Source organism: Manihot esculenta, chromosome 6 (assembly GCF_001659605.2).
Source record: "Manihot esculenta cultivar AM560-2 chromosome 6, M.esculenta_v8, whole genome shotgun sequence".
In the NCBI taxonomy this organism is placed as follows: Eukaryota; Viridiplantae; Streptophyta; class Magnoliopsida; order Malpighiales; family Euphorbiaceae; genus Manihot; species Manihot esculenta.
Window position 1 is genome coordinate 29,549,307 of NC_035166.2, and position 19,511 is coordinate 29,568,817.

The following is a 19,511-nucleotide window of genomic DNA, read 5'->3' on the forward strand; positions in this document are numbered from 1 at the left end:
CAAATAGAGGTTGTTTATTCTCCCTCGTAGAGAAGGGAAAAATCAGCTTTTTTTACTACCCAATATACTTCTTCTTCCTCGACTTATGATCAGAATTGCATTGCACCAAATGTTTTCAGGAGCTTTCAATTGTTGGCTTCTTTGAAAATTACAAGTTAACTTATAATTTGGAAGCATATGATGCAATAACAATTAACAAGTTTAAATGAATCAAGAACATAAACTTCAGGTTCAGTTGATTCTAAATAAGCTACACAAAGCTATTTTTAAAATTTAATGCAAGAGAAGAGCATTAAACTTAAATTGAATGGAAATTCAGGTGATCCGTCAGAAAATTCCGTTGGTGATCCGTCACTGTCACCAACGGAATTTCCGTTGGTGGATGTACAAATTTCTGTTGATAATTAAAATTACCAACGAGGATTTTCCCGACGAACTTAGTCCGTCACAGATCCGTCCCGACGAACTTAGTCCGTCACAGATCCGTTGGTGATCGTTTCACCAACGGAATATCAGTATTTATCAACGGAATTGTCCAATATCAGTATTTACCAACGGAATTGTCCGTTGGTAATTTAGTAATTTCTTGTAGTGATGGCCTAAAAAGTGCCAAGTACAATGATCTTTTTCTTTCAAGAAGAGAAAAATGAAGTCCAAATTCGTTCTCAGACTCCTTCAGTAGACTTCTCTTTATCGTGCAAGATTGGCTCTTTAGCTTTCATAACAATCGCACATTAAAAATTCCCAAGAATCCATGAAACCAAGAAATCCTACACCGTTTTGAGAGCGTTGAAGTTTATTTAGCATCATAGAGTATGATGTGTGCTATAGATATATTCTTATTTATGCCTACTTTGGCACATGTCCAAGAGGATTACAACTTCTTGCTTTTGAAAACTACTTCTCCTAGTACATAAAACAAAAAGCAGTCTGAAATCTATCTCAACCGGTGGGGGCATTTCCTTCAGCACTTTTATTATGAGATTGAGTGGTGGAATCTGAGGGATTGGATTTGGAGGCAGTATTGGGAATATTATGAGCACTTGAAAAGAGATCAACAGTCTCAGAATCTGCAATTTTTCCTCCTTCAAGTGGAGTGCCATGCTTGTATCTCACCCTTAGAGATTCATCTTCAGAAAGCTTTGCCTGTGCAGTCCCATACTTTATATCATCCTTACTCTTCGCCATTCTTCTCCCCCGAACTCTCTCTGCTTTAACTAAATTAACGCTAACAGAATTTCCATCGCCCTTCCATTTATATATAGATTCATGTTGCATTATACGTGGCAAATCCTGAGATCTTCAGATTGACAAGCGTCTCTTGACTGAGGCAGGTGGCTTCTCTTGCTCTGTCTTGCACGCACACTACTTTGCTTACAAGTTAATAAGGCAAACGTTCTTCGAAAAATCTTTACACGTATCTACAAATTGACTCACTCATCCAATTAATTACAAATTAAAATATTGTATATATATTAAATTTATTATCCTTAATTATAGATGGTATATTAATTTTAATTTTATAATTTTAGATGATATATTAATTTTAAATTAAATAATCATAGCCACACAAAAATTTTGCAAATTATTCAATTGAAATAAAAATATAAAATGGCAACGTTCTTCAATTTTTTGACCGGAGTGATCAGTTAGTGAATTTGAAGAACAAAAATTTAATAATTTTTATATTTATATACATAATTTTTTATAAACTCTAAGAAAATGTATTAATACATTTATATAAGTAACAGATTTAAGATATAATTTTTTTAAAAAAATTATTTTTTTAATCTTTAAAATATAATATAATTAATAAATTTATTTTTTTATTTTTAAAATTCTAAAATTTTTATTTTTAAAATTTAATTTTATCTAAATTGAAGGTAATTTATGTTAAAGTTAAATGATCATATTTTCCGGTGGACTGAAAAACACAAAGACATACAAGGACGAAAATACCCCTTAAGTTGCGGGAGGCCATCTCGGATTAGGGTTTCCGGTTGCTTATAAATTGCAGAGAGAAGCTCCCCCCTGTGCTCTCCTCAAGCTTCGATTGAAAATCCTGGTTATCCCTGAGGAATCACTGTAGAGAGTGACACAAGTAGATCCTGAGGGCTTTACAGGATGAGAGCTAAGGTATCGCTTTGATTTTTGTTAATTGTCGAATGGTTACACGAGTCTTGTTATTTTCTGGTATTTCCTAGATATTGATAGCATGATTTGTTTGGTTTTGGGAAATATGATATGTTTTGGAAGACATGACGAGTGTAATCATGTAGCTTTCTCGATAAATCTCTACTGAACGGTAAACCTATAGAAAGCGTATTTAAGTTAGAGCAACTTGGAGATGGTCATTGTCAATATGGGTTTTTTTGTGTTCACCTGTTATGAGTATTGTTCTTGCTTTTTTTTCACTAATGTAAGTAGGGAACCAAAAGGTGATAGCGCAATTGGTTTATGGCTAAGTTTGCTTCTTGTATTTGCGATAAAATTACTGGGTTTATTCTGGTTCAATTCAATCAACTTATTATATTAAGAGAAGTTTGGTTTAGGCTGAAGGGTATCTAGGGATTTTGATTCAATTGTTGGCCCTGATTACGTGGTAGTGTATTCTTGTTCCATGATGTGGATATACAGCTTGATGGTTACTTCTGGGTATCTAGATATTTGGTTTTCATTTTTATATAGGCTATTTTGATTGTGATTCGGATTCTTCCAAATATTTTTTTAGGTTTTGAACTTCTTGATTGCTATTAAATTCTATTCTCTTAATATCACAAGTAACTTTAAACTAGCTTTGACACTGTCAAGGTTATTTTTTCAATTAGTAGCTCTGAATAAATTGTACTATATAGTGGGAATGCTTCTCGTTCCATGGAGTGGAGAACTTATAGCTCTTCTTTCTACTGTTGACTTATTTGTTTTTGGTCTTTTTAGAGCTTATTGCTTCCGATTGTTTAAATTTTATTTGATCTGAAGTTTATTATTGTATTCTTCAGTGGAAGAAGAAGAGAATGAGGAGATTGAAGAGAAAGCGCCGAAAGATGAGGCAGAGATCTAAGTAGGCGCTTGGATTTTGAACAAGATGGGGTCTTCTCCTGATACCTTCAGCTGGCCTTCATTTTGATTTATCATCTGGTTTTAGTTTTAGCTATTGATTTTGAGACTCTCAGTTAAATTTTTTGAGTTGTATTTCACCTGATTACAGTATGCTTTTTAAGTGGATGATGAAATTTTTTTTTAAAGGTTTATGCAGTATATCCTAATGCTTAGTCTACTGTTCTATTCTGGATGTGCCAAGATGTGTGAATTGGGAAGAGTCTCGGGGATGATTGTCCATTCTGATGAGCCTTGCATTAAAAGTTCCGATTCAACTTACAATTTTACTAGATTGTATTTAATTTTCCAGCAGGCCATTTTCTATTTCGAACCCTGCAATATATAGGAGGTTTTATGAGTACAATCCATGAATATCAATAGTTTGATTAGCTTGAGGTCCCTGCTGCAAGCACAAATGAATGTATATTGTGTTAATGATCAGTCCTGCTATAAAATTGGAGTAGACGGAAATCTTTCCCCCGGGCCTTTTGGATACTCGAACAGGTTGTGTTCCAGTAGACTTCAAGAATGAAGGAATTTTGTTTTTCTCCCCAAAGCTTTGTATTATAGAAAATGCCTCTCGTACCTTTTCCTCTTTGCATAGCCCTGCGATGGCATTGAAACCACCATCATTGGGAATTTGGGATACAGTGAATTACACTATGCATTCAACCAAATTAAAATTTTTAAAGATAATTTTATATATTAATATTATTACTAAACATTAATATGAGCAACTTAATATATAAAGCAAAATATAAAGGGAGTTATGTATTTAATTATATGAATGAGAGAAACTTAAATTTGATTCTCTAAACTCAGCATGTGCAAATATCATAAATTAAGTTATACCTTGATCATGTTTTACTCTATTTTGACAGTAGAAATTTATAACTCTTCGATTAGTTTTAGTCAGAAATTCACGTATTCTTATTTGTTAAGAGATTCTCCTTTCTGAAGATGATATAAAGTATTGGACTGAACAGGCAAAACTTTCTAAAGAATATAAAGTTATACCTTGTTTTATGTACTAGGAGTAGTTTTCAAAAGCAAGATGTTGTAATCCTCCTGGACATGTGCCAAAGTAGGGCTTTTTGTAAATTTAGGGTGGAAAGACTTTTTATTTGTGAATTTAGGGTTAGGATAAAAATATTTAGAATTTAGGGTTGGATTGACATGCGGCAGCCGAAAAACTTGTTTGGCGCCTGTCAGACAGGCGCCAGAGCCTGGCGCCACTTTAAGTGGCACAAGGCTATTATTTTATTTTTTTATTTTTTTTTAAATGGTCTGGCGCCACATGGCGCCAGACCATTTTTTTTAATTTTTTTTTGAAAAAAATGGAGTGGCGCCGGACCTTAATTTTTTTCAAAAATTTTTTTAATTATTAAAATATTATAATTATATTAATTAATATATTATTTTTATATTATATTTTATTATAATAATATTTTATAATATATTTTATTAATTTTAATATATTTTTATAATAATATTATAATTAAATAATATTAATTATAAATTTATTTATTTGAAATTAAATATGTATAAAAATATTAAATTAAATAATTAATAAAAAAATAAATTAATAAATTAATATAAATATTTAAAATTATAAAAATTAAATTTATTTTTATTATGCGGATATTTATCGTCCTACATAATTACAAAACAATTTCACTTATTCACTGGCTGTTGCAACACAAATCTTGAAGATACCATCTTCACTACGAAACTTCTGGATCTGAAAAAGCAATAATTTACCAACATCCAAATGTATTTACAGCTCAACCCAAAGTGGAGAGTGGAATAACTTGGCTAACAAAGAGGATAAAGCGAGGAAGAAAGAGAAAATATCTCACCAAAACTAGAGAGAAATCTTCTACACTTTGTATTAGAGAAAATCTACATCAACATAAAGCATAAAATAGAATGTGACACACATTAAAATTATAGAATACGTTGCGTCCACTAGCAAAAATTCCCTTGTACTCAAGGTAGATCAAAGAAAAATCACTGGAAAACCTTTGCCGCGAATCATCTTAATCTCTTATTCTGATACTAGTTATCAACAACAACCATAGTAACTAAAGGTCCAATATGATTCGAATAATAGCTGCGGGTTATGAACCTTTGATTTTACCAGTTTGTTTCACCAAATTGCAGGGATTTCTCATTTAATAAATTGCTGCTACATCAGAGAATCAAATGACCACACTGCTTCCCTATGGCAGACATCAATTCAGTCTTCACAAAATGTTCCCACTCCCTACCTCCCATATTATATTCTTTATCAATTAAAAAAGGAAAAAAAAAAAGACAAAAAGTTGACTCCATTGCTTGATGTTTTGTTTGTAGCAGGTATGCGCTTCCATTAGCTCAGCACGCCCCATCTCTGCAAATGCAAGATGCAATATTAGAAATTTAAATTGGGAATGATTTTTTTCAAGAGGTTGATGCTGCTCATGATGAAATCACGCGTCCTTTACTGCACATAAGAGAGATAATCAAAATTTACTTCAAACTTGCAAAACCACTGAAGTTTGAACAGAGCTGTTAACGAGATAATATCAACCATAATCAATGAAGAAGCAAATGAAGCAATATAAGAAGCTCCCAGTAACAGTTTGTGAAAGAGTTAAAGAGAATGTAGGTTTAGCAATATTTTCAATGGGATGTCTAGCTTGATAGTAATCACTATCCTTTAGAAGTAGAGTATCTTTCAAATTATAGAAAACAAAACACAACAAATAGAAGGTGAATAATCAGTAAACTTTCGTTGAGCATCTGCCCTGAACTTGCCTTTATTTAAGGCCACTCCCCTCTTGTCATCGCCATGGCAAAGTAGCTATTTTGCAGCTGGAAGATGCAAGATGTAGAAGTTAGTGAACACATGCACCGTCTGATTGTTTGTCTGCAGGTAAAGGACCTTAACGTCAGCACAAGCAGGAGCTATTTGTCCCATGCTAATAGAGGTTGTTTATTCTCCCTCGTAGAGAAGGGAGAAATCAGCTTTTTACTACGTAATCTACTTCTTCCTCAACTTATGATCGAATTGCATTGAACCAAATGTTTTCAGGAGCTCTCTATAGTTGGCTTCTTTGAAGATTACAAGTGAACTTATAATTTGGAAGCATACTAAGCAATAACAATTAACAAGCAAGTCTAAACGAATCAAGAACATGAAATTCAGCTTCAGTCGATTCTAAATAAGCTACACAAAGCTATTTTTAGTGCAAGAGAAGGGCATTAAACCTAAATTGAACATCACCATATGATTTTTAATCTAAAAATACGTTTGAACCTTATCACACACAGCATACACAGGACGAGGCAAATATCAATACCTTGTGTGGAGCCCACAGATAGAATCGGATCAATATTATCGATACGGCGTTGTATAGATTTTAAGAGAGAGTTCAATGACGAAACTCTCGTTCTAACTCCTGAAACCTTTGCAGTATGTTGCATAACGAACGGCAAGGGCGCATCTTCTAACAATTGATCGAGCTCTAATACCATTCAAAGAAACGACAGATCTCATCTTTTAATAACAGACATTTATAAGAAACAATGAACCCAGAAAATAATTCAACGTCAAAGATAGTATAATTACCTCGGGTATGACGATCTATGATGCAATTGAGGTGGTCTTGACTTTTGAGAGCAACCTGAGCTTTAGAATCGAAGTCTAGCAAGCATCAGAAATGAACCCTTGACCAACGCTTTGCTACTCTTGTTGTTTCCATTGTCAGTGTTGAGCGGAGATTGCTGTTCTTGGGGGTTGTTTTCACTGGGATTGTTATTTCCATTAGAGGAAACTAAACGTCTAATTGAAAAGAAACAGTAATATCACTTTCCTCACTAGGATTGCAGTTGCGGCGGTCTTTTGGGGATTCCATTTTCAGCAATGAATTACCAAGCATCCCAGGAAGAAGAAGAAGAATCATATGTGGCAGATTTGCGTTCCAGTTTTCTAACGAATGGGCTAAGCAGCCCATTTAACAGTTCCATTGGATCTCAAAGAGGCCCATCACATTTTTCATGGGCCGACAGACCGAATATATACAAAGACGAAAATAACCCTTGAGCTGCGTGAGGTCCGGTTTGGGTTTCCTATTGCCTATAAATTTCAGAGGAACGTGCTCTTTTGGCGTCTTAGAGCTTTGTGGAGAAACTCTGGTTCATTCTAGAGGAATTGCTGAACAAAGTGAGGCAAGCAGATCCTGAAAGCTTGACAGGATGAGAGCTAAGCTATGTGTGGCTTTTAATTTTTGCTCGTTAATTTCTGGTCTTTTCTTGATTTTTATAACATGATCTGTTTGCTTTCTAGGAAATATAATCTGTTAGAGAAGACGTGAACACGTGACGCAGCAAGGGTGATTGTAAATATGTAGGTTATTGGTCATTGCCAATATTAGTTTTGTGTTCACAGGTATAAATTTTTTCTTGAATCTCTTCATTAAATTATGGAATCTAAAGGTAGTGGCGGAATTGATTTGCAGTTCTTGCTTATTGAATTTGGGATCAATTTACTGTGTTTTATTATGGTTCAGTTAAATCAACTTATTATATTAAGAAAATTGTTATGCGCTGATGGGTACCTTGGGAATTTGATTCAATTGTTGGCTCTAATTAAATGATGCTGGTTAGAAGTATTTTACTTCTTCTATTGTGGATATTTTCCTTTTTGATTGCTTCTGGGCTTCATGGATATTTGGTTTTCATTTTTACAAATTTATATAGACAAATGTATGTTGACTTCTGATTTTTCTAAATATTTTTTTGAGATTATGAACATATACATTGCTATTTTCGTCCTTGTATGTCTTTGGGTTTTTCAGTCCATAGGAAAATATGATGGGCCTCATTGAGATCCAATGAAACTGTTACATGGGTTGTTTAGCCCATGCTTTAGAAACCAGCCACATCTGATACTTCGTCTTCCTCCGATCCTCAGGCCTCAGCTATCTCCACTGAAAATGGAAACCCCAAAAGACCGCTGCAATCCCAGCGAAGAAAACAACGTTGCTGTTTCTGTTCAAATTGCCCCTTCAGTTTCCTCTAATGGAAATAACGATCCCAGTGAAAACATCCCTCAAGGACACCAATCTGAGCCCAATGCCGACAATGAAAACAACAGGAGCAGCGATGCGTTGGCTAAGGGTTTATCTACGATGCTTGCCAGTATTATCAGGGACTTCGATTCTAAAGCTCAGGACACTCTCAAAAGTCAAGACCACCTTAATTGCGCTATAGATCGTCTTACTAGAGGTAATTATACTACCTTTGACGTTGAGTTATTTTCTGGGTTCGTTATGTCTTATAAATGTCTTGTATACGTATATGTTGTAAAGTTGAAATGTTTAATTTCTTTGAATGGTATTAGAGCTTGATCAATTGTTAGAAGATGCGCCCTTGCCGTTCATTATGCAGCATGCTGCAAAGATTTCAGGAGTTAGAAAGAGAGTTTCGTCATTGAACTCTCTTCTAAAATCTATACAGCGCCGTGTTGATAATATTGATCTGATTCTATCTGTGGGCTCACTACAAGGTATTGATATTTGTCTTGTCCTGTGTTACTATGTGGTAGTTTCAAACCTTTTTTTAAGATGAAACATCATCTTCTCATGCTCAATGTCATGTTTAATGCCCTCCTCTTGCGTTGATAATAGCTTTGCATAGTTTCTTTGAATAAACTGAAGCTGAAATTTATGTTCTTGATTCGTTTAGACTTAATCACTTGTTAATTGTTATTTGCATCTCATGATTCTAAATTATAAGTTCCAATTGTAATTTTTAAAGCAGACAACTAGAGAGAGATCCTGAAAACACTTGGTACGAGGCAAGTTTAAATGAGATGAGGAAAAAGAAGTATATTAAGTAGTCGGCTCTGATGTGAGTTGGTGAATAAGCCTTCACAGGCATAGATCTCATGGGACCTGCACACTAGTACTACTACTGCTACAAAACAAGAAGTAGATTAAGTAGTTGGCTCCGATGTGAGTAAACCTTCGCAGGCATAGATCTCATGAGACCTGCACACTAGTACTACTACTACTACAACTACTACTACAAAAAGATGCACTGCCCTTTTCCTTCTCTACTATGGAGAGTAAGAAACCTCTATTAGCACCTCACCGAATTGGTCATGTTCATGGTGATTTTAGGGTGCTTTAAGTGCAGACAGACAATCAGATAATGGATGTGTTCACTAAGTTCACTACCTTTTGCTTCTTCCAGCTGCATGACAAATGGCTACTCTGCCATGGAAATAAGCAGAAGGGAGTGGTTATAAAGAAGCAAGAATTCTGGGCGAATGCTCAACAGAAGTTACACTGATTATTCACGTTTTATAAGTTGTGTTTTCTATTGGTGTGGTCTTTGAATGATTTCTACTTCTGAAGGATAATGATTACTGTGAAACTAGACATCCAATTGAAAACATTGCTAATCTAACATTGTTTTTAACTCTTTCACCAACTGTTACTGGGAGCTTCTTACATTGTTTCTTGTGCTTTCTCATTAGTTCTGGTTGATATTATCTCATCTATGACCAACAGTTTTGATCAACTTTCATTGGTTTTGGAAGTTTGACATAAACTTTAATTTTCTTTGTCGTGTACAGGGAAGGACAGTTGATTTTGCCATGAGCAGCATCAACGCTTTAGAATATATTCATTCCCAGTTCAAACTCCTGATAGCGCACCTTGCGACTCCGCCAATTAAATGAGAGAATAACTCAAGATACTTGTGTGATTTTCTAGACTGGAGCAAAATGAGTGTAGGGGATTGTATTAAACTTCTTTGAGAATAGTGTGATTACGTAATTGTTTTGCAGAAATCATTAAGCTTAGCAGTGAGGATTTTGTGAAAATGATATTATTAGATGCTACCTTCATCATTCTGCTCTTGGTAAATTTATTTTCAGTATAGCAACAATCGGATATCGACAAAATGTGGTTGATTGGTGGTATAAGGTGGGAACATGTTGCTTGAAAATCAAATTCCTTTCGTCGTTCTTGCGAAGTCGCTTGATCTATCAGATATGAAAAAGCTGAATGTAGCTGACTGTAGCAAGTGTGAGAGAGCTCCATCAAACCGGAGTGAAGTTCAAGCAAAACATCTGTTAAAAAATTGGACATAACATTCAACAGTGGGATTTTGGAATTTCCATCACTATCAATGGATCATGCCACACAAATTTTATTGAGAAATCTTTTGACATATGAACAATGCCTTTGGTTTAATGCAGATTGTCATGTACGACTATATATTCATGACGGCAAGGATGGTGAAGGCTCCCGAGTCCTGAAGATGGAAATGATTGTTCAAAACGGCATTTTTGAAAATTTTCTATGGAATAACAAAGCTGTGTCCATCCTCGCACAAGCTTGATCAAGAGAATATCATTTGCAACCGATATCTTCTACTTGTCCACTCTCGCTGAACAACTGAAACGGGTATAGCAAGGACTGGCGGCACAAAGTGGAAGACAAACTTCTGACACAGTTATTCGAATACCTGGGGCAATTCTTTTTCATCTCTCCTTCATTCAATCACTGTGCTCTTTCCTTCAATTAATAGCCGATCATATTGATGCCTTCTTTTGTTCTTCCAGCAGGAACTTCTCAAGGAAACCTTCTGTCACACACAAGACCCACAACCACAATTCTCCTTTTTTTCCTTTCAGTCGATTACCGAAATAGAATGAAAACTTAAATTAAATTCCTGGTAACATTATAAGCTGAATCAGATCACTTAAATTAAATTCCAGCATTGTGTATTTGCAATCACTTTATGGGTTTTGTTCTGGTTAATTTCATCAAACTTTTCATGTTAAGCAACACTGTTTTAGGCTGCAGCGTATCTGGGAATTATGTTTGAGTTTTGGGGTTGGCTCTAATTAGACTCTGCATGTTAAGGTGTATGCTGCTTCTTCCATCATGTGGAGATAATGCTGAATGATTACTTGAGTGTTTCCTAGATATTTAGTTTTCATCTTTAGAAATTTAATTAGGCCATTGTGTGTGTTAGATTCTGATTCTTCCAAACATTTTCTTTAGCTTATGAACTTAATGATTGCTGTTAAAATTTATTTTTATCTTAATATCACGAGCGATGTTAAACTTACTTGAAAACTGTTATGAAAGTGTTTATATATGAAAACTGTTATGAAAGTGTTTATATATATATATAGGTAGTTCACTGAAAGTAAATTTAACATCTCTTCTTTCAATTGTTGTTGTTTTGTTTTTCGGGCCCATTGCTTTTGTGTAATGATGCTTATTGCTTATGTTTGAATTGTTTCAGTCTTAACCTTTTAATGTAAAAGGTTAATGTATGATTACTTGTAATTTTCAGTGGAAGAAGAAGAGAATGAGGAGATTGAAGAGGAAGCGCAGAAAGATGAGACAGATCCAAGTAGGTGTTTTAGAGTGGAACAAGATGGGGTATCTCCAAATGGTGATTAAACACTTATATTGTTAAATCTGTAAGTTCAATTCTAAAATTTCAAGTAAAAAAACTGTGATGAAATTAATTTATCCTATGTTAAAAAAAGAGTCGTTTTCGAAACTGCAATCTTCAGTGACTGCTTTCTATTAATCACACAATTTTGGTGGTGGTTGCAATTCTACGCCTCAAGAAAGCACAGAGAATACCTTTACTGTGTCTCAAGATTCGACAACCGATGCAGAATCATGGTTTTATGGCACTTGCTGTGAATGAGAAAGATCGCCGTTGAAATATTGGCCGAGAGCAAAACGTGGGCCGCGCTGATCGAATATATAGATTTATTATATATATATATATATGTAAGATGATTGTGACCGATTAATTAGCTGATTTGACCATTAAATTTATGCAAATTAATCAAGCTACTAATGAGTCGATTCAACGCGTAAATAGTGTAAATTCAGAATAGGTTTGAAAGAAAAACTTGTCCAGATCTTATCAGCGGAACGTCCGACAAGGAACTAAGTACAAATTTGCACCACCTAATATATAAAAAATGTGGAAGAAAATTTGCACCCACTATAGATACATTTCATGTAAAATCCAATTTCTGTCCAAGTTTTTTTTTAATTATTTATGTATACATGCAACGTCTTATTGTACATATATATGCATGTACATATGTGTATTATATATATACACGTATATCTACATATGTTCATACTTACATATGTGGTTTGTCGAAAAATATACACGTATATCTATATAAGTTCATACATACATAATACGAAATGAAAAGTACGTTAAAAAGAAAATCCATTAGGCAACCCCTCAAGCAGGCTAAACTTGCTAATTGCTCGAGAGTTCGAACTCACCAGCATTTGCATGGCTTTATTGCCACTAACCAAGGAACCACGACACTAGGACACAGCCCTTAGGCTACATAACAGAAAAACATGAAGACCACATCCACTCATCCCCTGGATAACAAATATTAGAGGATATGTGGGGAATCAACCCTGTATACCCTATGCCTCCATATTGAGAATTCCACAACAGAGCATCAAATAGACCCCTAAAATAATACAAAGAAAATAAGCAAAGAAATGGAGAAACCCAACAGATTTCCACCACAATACAACACAGACCGGTTACAGGTTTAGCCAAGGAAAGTTTACACAATTGACCGGTAATGACTAAAAATGTACTAAAATCTGAAAGATCTAAAATGACTTGGCAGTAAATTGTTCCAGAGGTTCTGCACCAGTAACTCCATGTATTCTTAATTAAGCATGGCCTGCAGGCAGAAGTTAAAAACAAATACCCGATAACATTGTTGGTCCGGTAGTCTGTTTTACATTTACTGTTTCAAAATTCAGCACCATCTCAGGACTCATGGTTCTTAATTTCTATCATATCCTCTTACAGCCTTGTATCAACTTAACACTGATTCAGAATTCACGCGACCACCAGTGCCACCATTTTGACCAACCAAGGAACGCTGGGAAAGATCATATAACATTTTTTTCTGGTAATCATTTGTGTGGGGAACACTGGCACGAAGGAGCTCCATGGGTAGTTCCTTCTTAATAGCTTCAGCAGGATCTTGTAGAGAAGACTGCATAATACTATCATATTTATTTATGCAATACTTTATAAGAAGTCCAAAAAACTCATCAAATGAGGCCTTCCAAAGTGCCCGATTTGTCACATTATAGTTGCTAGCATCTTGAAGTTCATTCAGTAATGCAGTTGCCCTCTCAAGAACAGACATTAGAATAAGAGAAGCCCCATTTCCACCAGAGCTTCCAAGGGGGCGAAGTGGGGGCTGCTCTGAGGAACAAACAACAGCTGCAAGACAAGCACTAAGGGAACCAATATCCATGCGGCAGGCACATAATGATACAACTCTTGCAAGGTTATTTGTGGCGTCTGCTGCCCCAAGATCAGAGGGGAGACCTCCAAACAGAAACCTCAGATGACGAAAAATAGCCATGCAGACAATTCGCATGAGATCACCACCAGGAGAAAGAAGCTGAAGGTACCTGGCAAGCAGTTTCCGACCCTTGGGAAGAGATGCTAATCGCATGAACACAAAATCATCCTTCAGAGCAAGTCCCACTGTATGTCCATTCTTTCCAAGTGGATCCACCAACTGCAGTGATGCTGCAAGCCCTTCCAACAATGCCTGCCTCCTACGTTTCAATTGGACTCCCCCATCTTGAAGCTGATTGAAATCTAGAAAACGGTCAATATCATCTACATCAAGGAGGAGGCAAAGACCATCTTCAATTGTCACTCTAGCTGCAAGCATTGGCTCCTGTTCTAGGGGTTTCTCAGAAACTTTCTGATCAGTCCCAGAACTAATAGATGAGTTTGGAGGGTCGACCTCAAGAAGTGGACGAGGTCTACGAATTGAAGAAAAGGGCGTCCTCCCAAGCGCATCAACTTGGAGAAAAGCATGAGGCTCTGAGTTGGGACGTGCTCTAGGGGGAAGATCCCTCAAAAGAGTTGGGCAGAAATGATGTTTGAGTTTTGCCCCAGCTGACTTTTTTGAAAGACAAGCCTGGTAATAATAATCATCCACATATGGGTCATTACTGTGTGTTGCAGCAAGCTGCATTCTGAGAATATTCTCAATTTCATCAGATGTCATGTACTTGGATCTGAATTGCGACCAGACACTTTCGAATTTCCGGCCATTGGTATCAAATCCTTGCTGAGAATAAGGTAGATTCTGATGTGGTCTTTGATCTCTAATGTCACCCAAACCAAGCCCTGCTTCAAACTTGCTCATCATGGGCGGGGATGGAGAAATATGATGACTAAATTGTTGAGACTGCATGCCTGATAGATGGCTTAATGATGGCTGAATTGGATGGTGCAGTCTATACTGCTGCAGCTGAAGTTGTGACATCAACTGTGGAGGCATTAAACCATTTTGATGAGATAGTTGTTGCTGAAAATTGTTCAAACGATTGGGATGATCTCCAGGATATAAACCCATACGGTTAACCCATTGATTAGGTAACCGGCTGTTTGCAGACGGACTAGGCGAAAACTGTGATAAATTTCCAGACAATTGCAGAGACCCATGATGTAAGCCCGTCACCTGTAGCTGAGGACTAGAAAAAGGAGAGAGGTTTGGTAAAGAAATTGCCATTTGGGGACCACCACCAAGATATGGAATACTTGGATGACTATGATTTGGCGAAGCCTGGGGAGATTGTCCACCAGGGGGAGGATAAGAAGTATAAGAAGACTTGGGTACAAGAATTGGTTCACTGGAGAAGTGTTGATGGTGGTGTTGCTGCTCAGGATATGAAGAAGTTCTGTACAAAGGCTTTGAGTCCAAACCATGAACAGAAGCATATGGCTGTGAAGACCATCTTTTTCCGTCCTGAATGCCTTCAGGGTCTAGCAGCTGCTGCTGATCAAAATAGTTAGAAAAATCCTCCCCATGTGCCCATTCAGCAGCAGATGAACCTGGACAGAAATGTTATAATTCAGTTTTCATTTTTCCAAATACCTCTTCATCAACACATCTAAACTAGTACATGGGCAATTTGTCAGATTCTTTTATTTGCCCCACTTCATTATATTAGCTCACCAAATAGAACTCTGTGAAGCACAGCAGAAAGATAATGTCGTGCTCCTACCAGAAATCAAAAGTTTTGACAGATAGCCAATAATGGAAAATATCATATCCTGATTCTTGTTGACAAGATTTATATTTTAATTGAGAAACAATAAATACACAAAAGAAAGCCAACATATTTGAATCTTCCATGCACAACAAATTTTTTATTTAATGCCTAATATTTTGGTTTTAATAAGTCCATGAAAAGCCAAATGCATGATTCACATTCACCAAAAAGGCAAAAGCTTGTCTTGCTTAAAGTCAGATCCTCACTCTATGCAAGTGAAAATAAACAACGGATGCACAATAAGCTGCCCAGGACACCTAAGCTAAGCCTACAACCGCATGGACCCTGTACAGCAAATTGTCACCCAGCGACAAAAATTTAAACCCACAAAAAAAATTTTCAAGAAACAGACTAAATAATTAAGTCTTGCTCATGCCAACTTCTACTATCTTAAATGAAGATTCTTTTTTTTTATCCAAAATATTAATTTATTAGAGTTTTTATCTTTGTCTTAAGTGGACTAACAACTAGAGGGACGTGCATAAAAATAGAAAAGAATTCATATGAATCATTCATGATTAGTTAAATTTCAAAATTCAAATTTTTGTTGTTGAAGTATATTATGCAAGTTCTGTACTCACTTTCTCTGGATCCCCTATCACCAATTACTCCTCCACTTCTTGGTCCATTGACAACCTTGTTCAACTACAAAGAAAAAAAATATATCAAGCATGCGGGTGTAAGCAAACCCATCATAATCTAAATTGTAAATTATTTACTGTAATTAACAGCATTAAAACTTGGTATATGCCTGAAAGATTAAATGAAATAAATACACACATAAACAAGCTAACATATGCTACATGACAAAAAGTTAAAGATGTCAAATAAATATTGATTTAAATAATTGGTAAGGTTGAAACCAAAAGATGAAAGTTGAGGGCAGACCAACTACCCGTTCGGTTTCAATTCATAATATCCCTTCCAAGATAAATAAATATGTTCCTCGAGATTCATTAAAATATCAACATATATACTTCATGTAAGTATATTTGTAGAAAATAAAATTTCCTTATTTAAGGACAACAAAAGGCCGATTTGACATTTGAGACAACGACTTGAGTTAAAGCTTAAGATTTCTAGAGCAAGAAAAGAAATAAAATGCCACGCATACTTATAGTCATTAGTCATTTACTTAGTTTCCATTATAAACTAAAGTTCTAACATTAAATTAATTCACATAATAAAGAAGGCAATAGCGGAACTTCTAGTCAATAGGCGTTTACTTAGTTTCCAATATGAACAAAAATTCTAACATTAAATTCATTCACATAATAGGGAAGCCAATAGCAGAAACTCTGTGCGATAACTTAAAAAAAATAAATAATAAATAAAAGAATTAAATCAACTTTCGCTAATCATTGCCAATCATAATAAAATCATAAATCAAACGGGGCAAAATGTGTCCCATCATAAATACATTTCTGATCTAGGATATCTCTTGCGACAATATATATCAGTAAATGCAGTACACTAACCAAAATGGAAATTGGGATAGGCCAATGGACCCAAATTCCCTCCACTTTCCAATCTTAAACTTTTCTTCTAAAAAGCAAATTAGTATACGCAACCCTACATAGACTTTTTAATCTGCACAAAGCAATTGCCAATATGGCATTCAGATACTGGTGAGACAATCAATTCTCATCCTCTCTATCCAGAAAATTACCTGAGTGAAATCTCACAAGTCACCTTCCAAAATCTCAACTATATATAAAGGAATAAACCATAAATGCAACAACCAAACTAACCTTTGAAAATGTACTAGCAAGATCATTAACATCAGAAAGAGATCTTACAACCTCACCCTACAAATAGGGAAAAAACAGTTAGTTACTGGAAGTTCCCACAACTTGAATATCATCATTCAGAAAATAATAGTTGTTACATAGAATTAATGGATAATACAAGCTGGACTGAATAAAAAAAAAATCTTAAATTATCACTAGTAGGCCATAGAACTACACTAGGATTGTAATAAAAAAAAATATAAAAATAAAAAGAATGTAACAAGCAACTACTTCAAGGACTAATTGCTTAAAGTTCTTGCACAAAAGGAATAAATTTTTGCTTAACCATGGTTCGAGATTTGGCAAACCTTACAATAACAGAACATACAGCAATTGAATGGCCAGACCAGCTACATGATAATGCATCTATTAATTTTTTAATTCCTTTGATAAAATCCAGATAGCTTACATTCATAACTAATTCTAATTAACATAAAGCTATTTTTTTGTGGTACCTCAGGATAGATTAAAACAAGAAGGAATATTCACAAAAAGTAAGGAAAGTGTAACCTCTTGTCTACCAAAGAGAAATTCTTCCTCCTCAAACTCAACCAAACGCAAGTCTTCTTCTTCATCCTCCAATCCCCCCAACTCAACTTCCTCCATAAGATCTTTACCAAAGAATGCATATTGAGATGCATCAAATACAGCACCTTCTGCACCATTGAACAATTCGAATCAAAACACTGTATTTTATTATTTGTCGAGAAAACAGCCAAACATAATGGACGCCAGGCAGAATTCACGTATAATAGCATTTCCTATGCTCGTGGAGAAGCTCATGCCATTCATAATTCCACATTGATCATACTAATGTATGCTGAGAATTTGAAACACAACAAAGTTGTGAATCAAGCAAGCATAAGGGTTCATAATACATTAACATCTCATGTACTTTAATTGATGTGAAATGAAAGAACCCCGCGTGCATAAAACCTCATCCACATAGATAAGCCATGAGAGAACTCCATGTCAAAATGAAGAACTGGTAAATAACTAAAAATCCCAAAAACGAAGATCTCTAACAACCCATGTAGAAAGTGAAGATCCAGCTAAAACAAAGAAGATGAAGATGAAGAGAGGGGGACAGAAAAGGGAAACCAACCTGTGGAGCTGTCCCCGAATTTATTAGGATCGCCAACTTTGGGAGCCTCTTGAATACCATCCCCACTTCCAATCCCTTCCATATCTAAACTTGTTTTTCTTATTACTAGAATCTAAAAGCAACAGAAGATTAAAACGAAAGCATCCCTAACAAATAAAGTGAATTCTAAATCCAAAACACAACAGAACAAAACGATGCTAAATACTAAAACCCTTAGCACTGAAACTTCTAGGGTTCCGGAAATGAGTATAATCATAAGCCATAGTTTAAAAAAAAAAACAGTTGTTGGATTAGAAAAAAAAGGAGAAGGAAAGATGAACCCTACGAGGAGGGGATAACGATGGCGATTTATTATTGCATCCGCGCGCGCGATAGATATAGAGAGAGAAGAGGGGTCGGTGAGTATCGTCAAATAGGTTCCGCTTCTTTTTCTTGTTTTTATTTCCCTTTTTACCGAGTTATCGGAAAATTATTCAGAAAATACGAGTAATCGGAACTCAGATGGAATCATTTCATTTGATTAGAACATTCAAGCAATTACCAGCTATACTCATTTTTTCCTATCCTCGCTGTTTTTCTTTTTTTTTTTTAACAAAAAACAGTGGATTTCAAAAAGAAAAAAAAGAGTGAGTTTCATTTTCATCTTTTCCTAAATTCGCCTCATCCGATTTGTGTGGAACCGAAACAGGCCGAACGTATCCCTCCCTGAATTTAAATAACCCGTCTTTCTAATAATTTACTATATTTTTATTTAAAAAAATATTTATTTTATATAATTAAATGCTAAATATTATCATTTTTAATAAAAATATATATATATTATATTATTAAAAAATTGTTCAAAACATATTTATAATGTAATTTATTTTTTAATGAAAAAAATTACTTTTAACAAATTGCAATAAAAACCTTTTTTAAAAAAAACTGCACCTTCACTGGTTAATTTTTTGTTATGACCCCAAATTTCAATAGGGCAATAGTAAAATAACTTAGTTTGATTCAAATATCTTATTTCTTAAAAAAATTATTTTTTTAATAAAATAACTTAGTTAGATTAAGTGAGTAAATTATTTTTCTAAGATAAATAAAATTAGAGCTTTAATTTTTCAGAAATAAAAAAAAACAATGAAATAAATAGAATTTAGCACTTCTAAAAATTTAAAGTTTCTTAATTAAATTACTCTAATCAAATAATATCTAAATATAATATTTAAACAGTGTTTTTTATAAGAAAATACATATAATGATAAAATTATTGATTAAATAATTGAATGGTAAGTCGAATTAAAAAACGGTAAAGCTGTAAGAAAGAAAAAAAAAAAAGCTAAAATGTATAAATAAGAAAAAAAGGGGATA

General features: G+C 34.8%; 3 protein-coding genes and 2 long non-coding RNA genes across 8 annotated transcripts; 2 read left to right on the top strand and 3 right to left on the bottom strand.

Moving 5' to 3' along the window:
• Positions 1–651: 651 nt before the first annotated feature.
• Positions 652–1,188, bottom strand: LOC122723788 (SEED MATURATION PROTEIN 1). The gene has a single exon (XM_043957308.1). It carries the CDS (start codon positions 1,186–1,188, stop codon positions 943–945), a length of 246 nt encoding a protein of 81 aa, XP_043813243.1. The 3' UTR covers positions 652–942.
• A 750-nt stretch (positions 1,189–1,938) lies between these two features.
• Positions 1,939–3,283, top strand: LOC110616569. Its single transcript, XR_002488214.2, has 2 exons — positions 1,939–2,136; positions 3,000–3,283. It is a non-coding gene; the product is annotated as an uncharacterized LOC110616569 (long non-coding RNA).
• Positions 3,284–5,246: 1,963 nt separating this feature from the next.
• Positions 5,247–7,053, bottom strand: LOC110616570. The gene is made up of 3 exons (XR_002488215.2): positions 6,713–7,053; positions 6,444–6,608; positions 5,247–6,010 (listed from the first exon to the last, which is right to left on the bottom strand). It is a non-coding gene; the product is annotated as an uncharacterized LOC110616570 (long non-coding RNA).
• A 196-nt stretch (positions 7,054–7,249) lies between these two features.
• On the top strand, positions 7,250–10,000 carry LOC110616568. The gene is made up of 4 exons (XM_043957307.1): positions 7,250–7,531; positions 8,064–8,370; positions 8,486–8,650; positions 9,725–10,000. Exons 2-4 carry the CDS (start codon positions 8,079–8,081, stop codon positions 9,736–9,738), a joined length of 471 nt encoding a protein of 156 aa, XP_043813242.1. The 5' UTR covers positions 7,250–7,531; positions 8,064–8,078; the 3' UTR covers positions 9,739–10,000.
• A 2,352-nt stretch (positions 10,001–12,352) lies between these two features.
• Positions 12,353–18,834, bottom strand: LOC110616567 (protein PAT1 homolog). Of its 4 annotated transcripts, none has more exons than XM_043957306.1 (6): positions 18,481–18,834; positions 18,156–18,267; positions 17,561–17,703; positions 17,012–17,068; positions 15,842–15,905; positions 12,353–15,039 (listed from the first exon to the last, which is right to left on the bottom strand). In XM_043957306.1, the coding sequence occupies exons 2-6, from the start codon at positions 18,235–18,237 to the stop codon at positions 12,989–12,991; spliced, it is 2,397 nt and encodes a 798-aa protein (XP_043813241.1). In that variant the 5' UTR covers positions 18,238–18,267; positions 18,481–18,834; the 3' UTR covers positions 12,353–12,988. The 4 variants fall into 4 exon arrangements, with proteins under 4 accessions (XP_043813241.1, XP_021614676.1, XP_021614677.1 ...); XM_021758984.2 differs by having other exon boundaries at positions 17,561–17,706; XM_021758985.2 differs by having other exon boundaries at positions 18,156–18,834.
• Between the last annotated feature and the right edge of the window lie 677 nt (positions 18,835–19,511).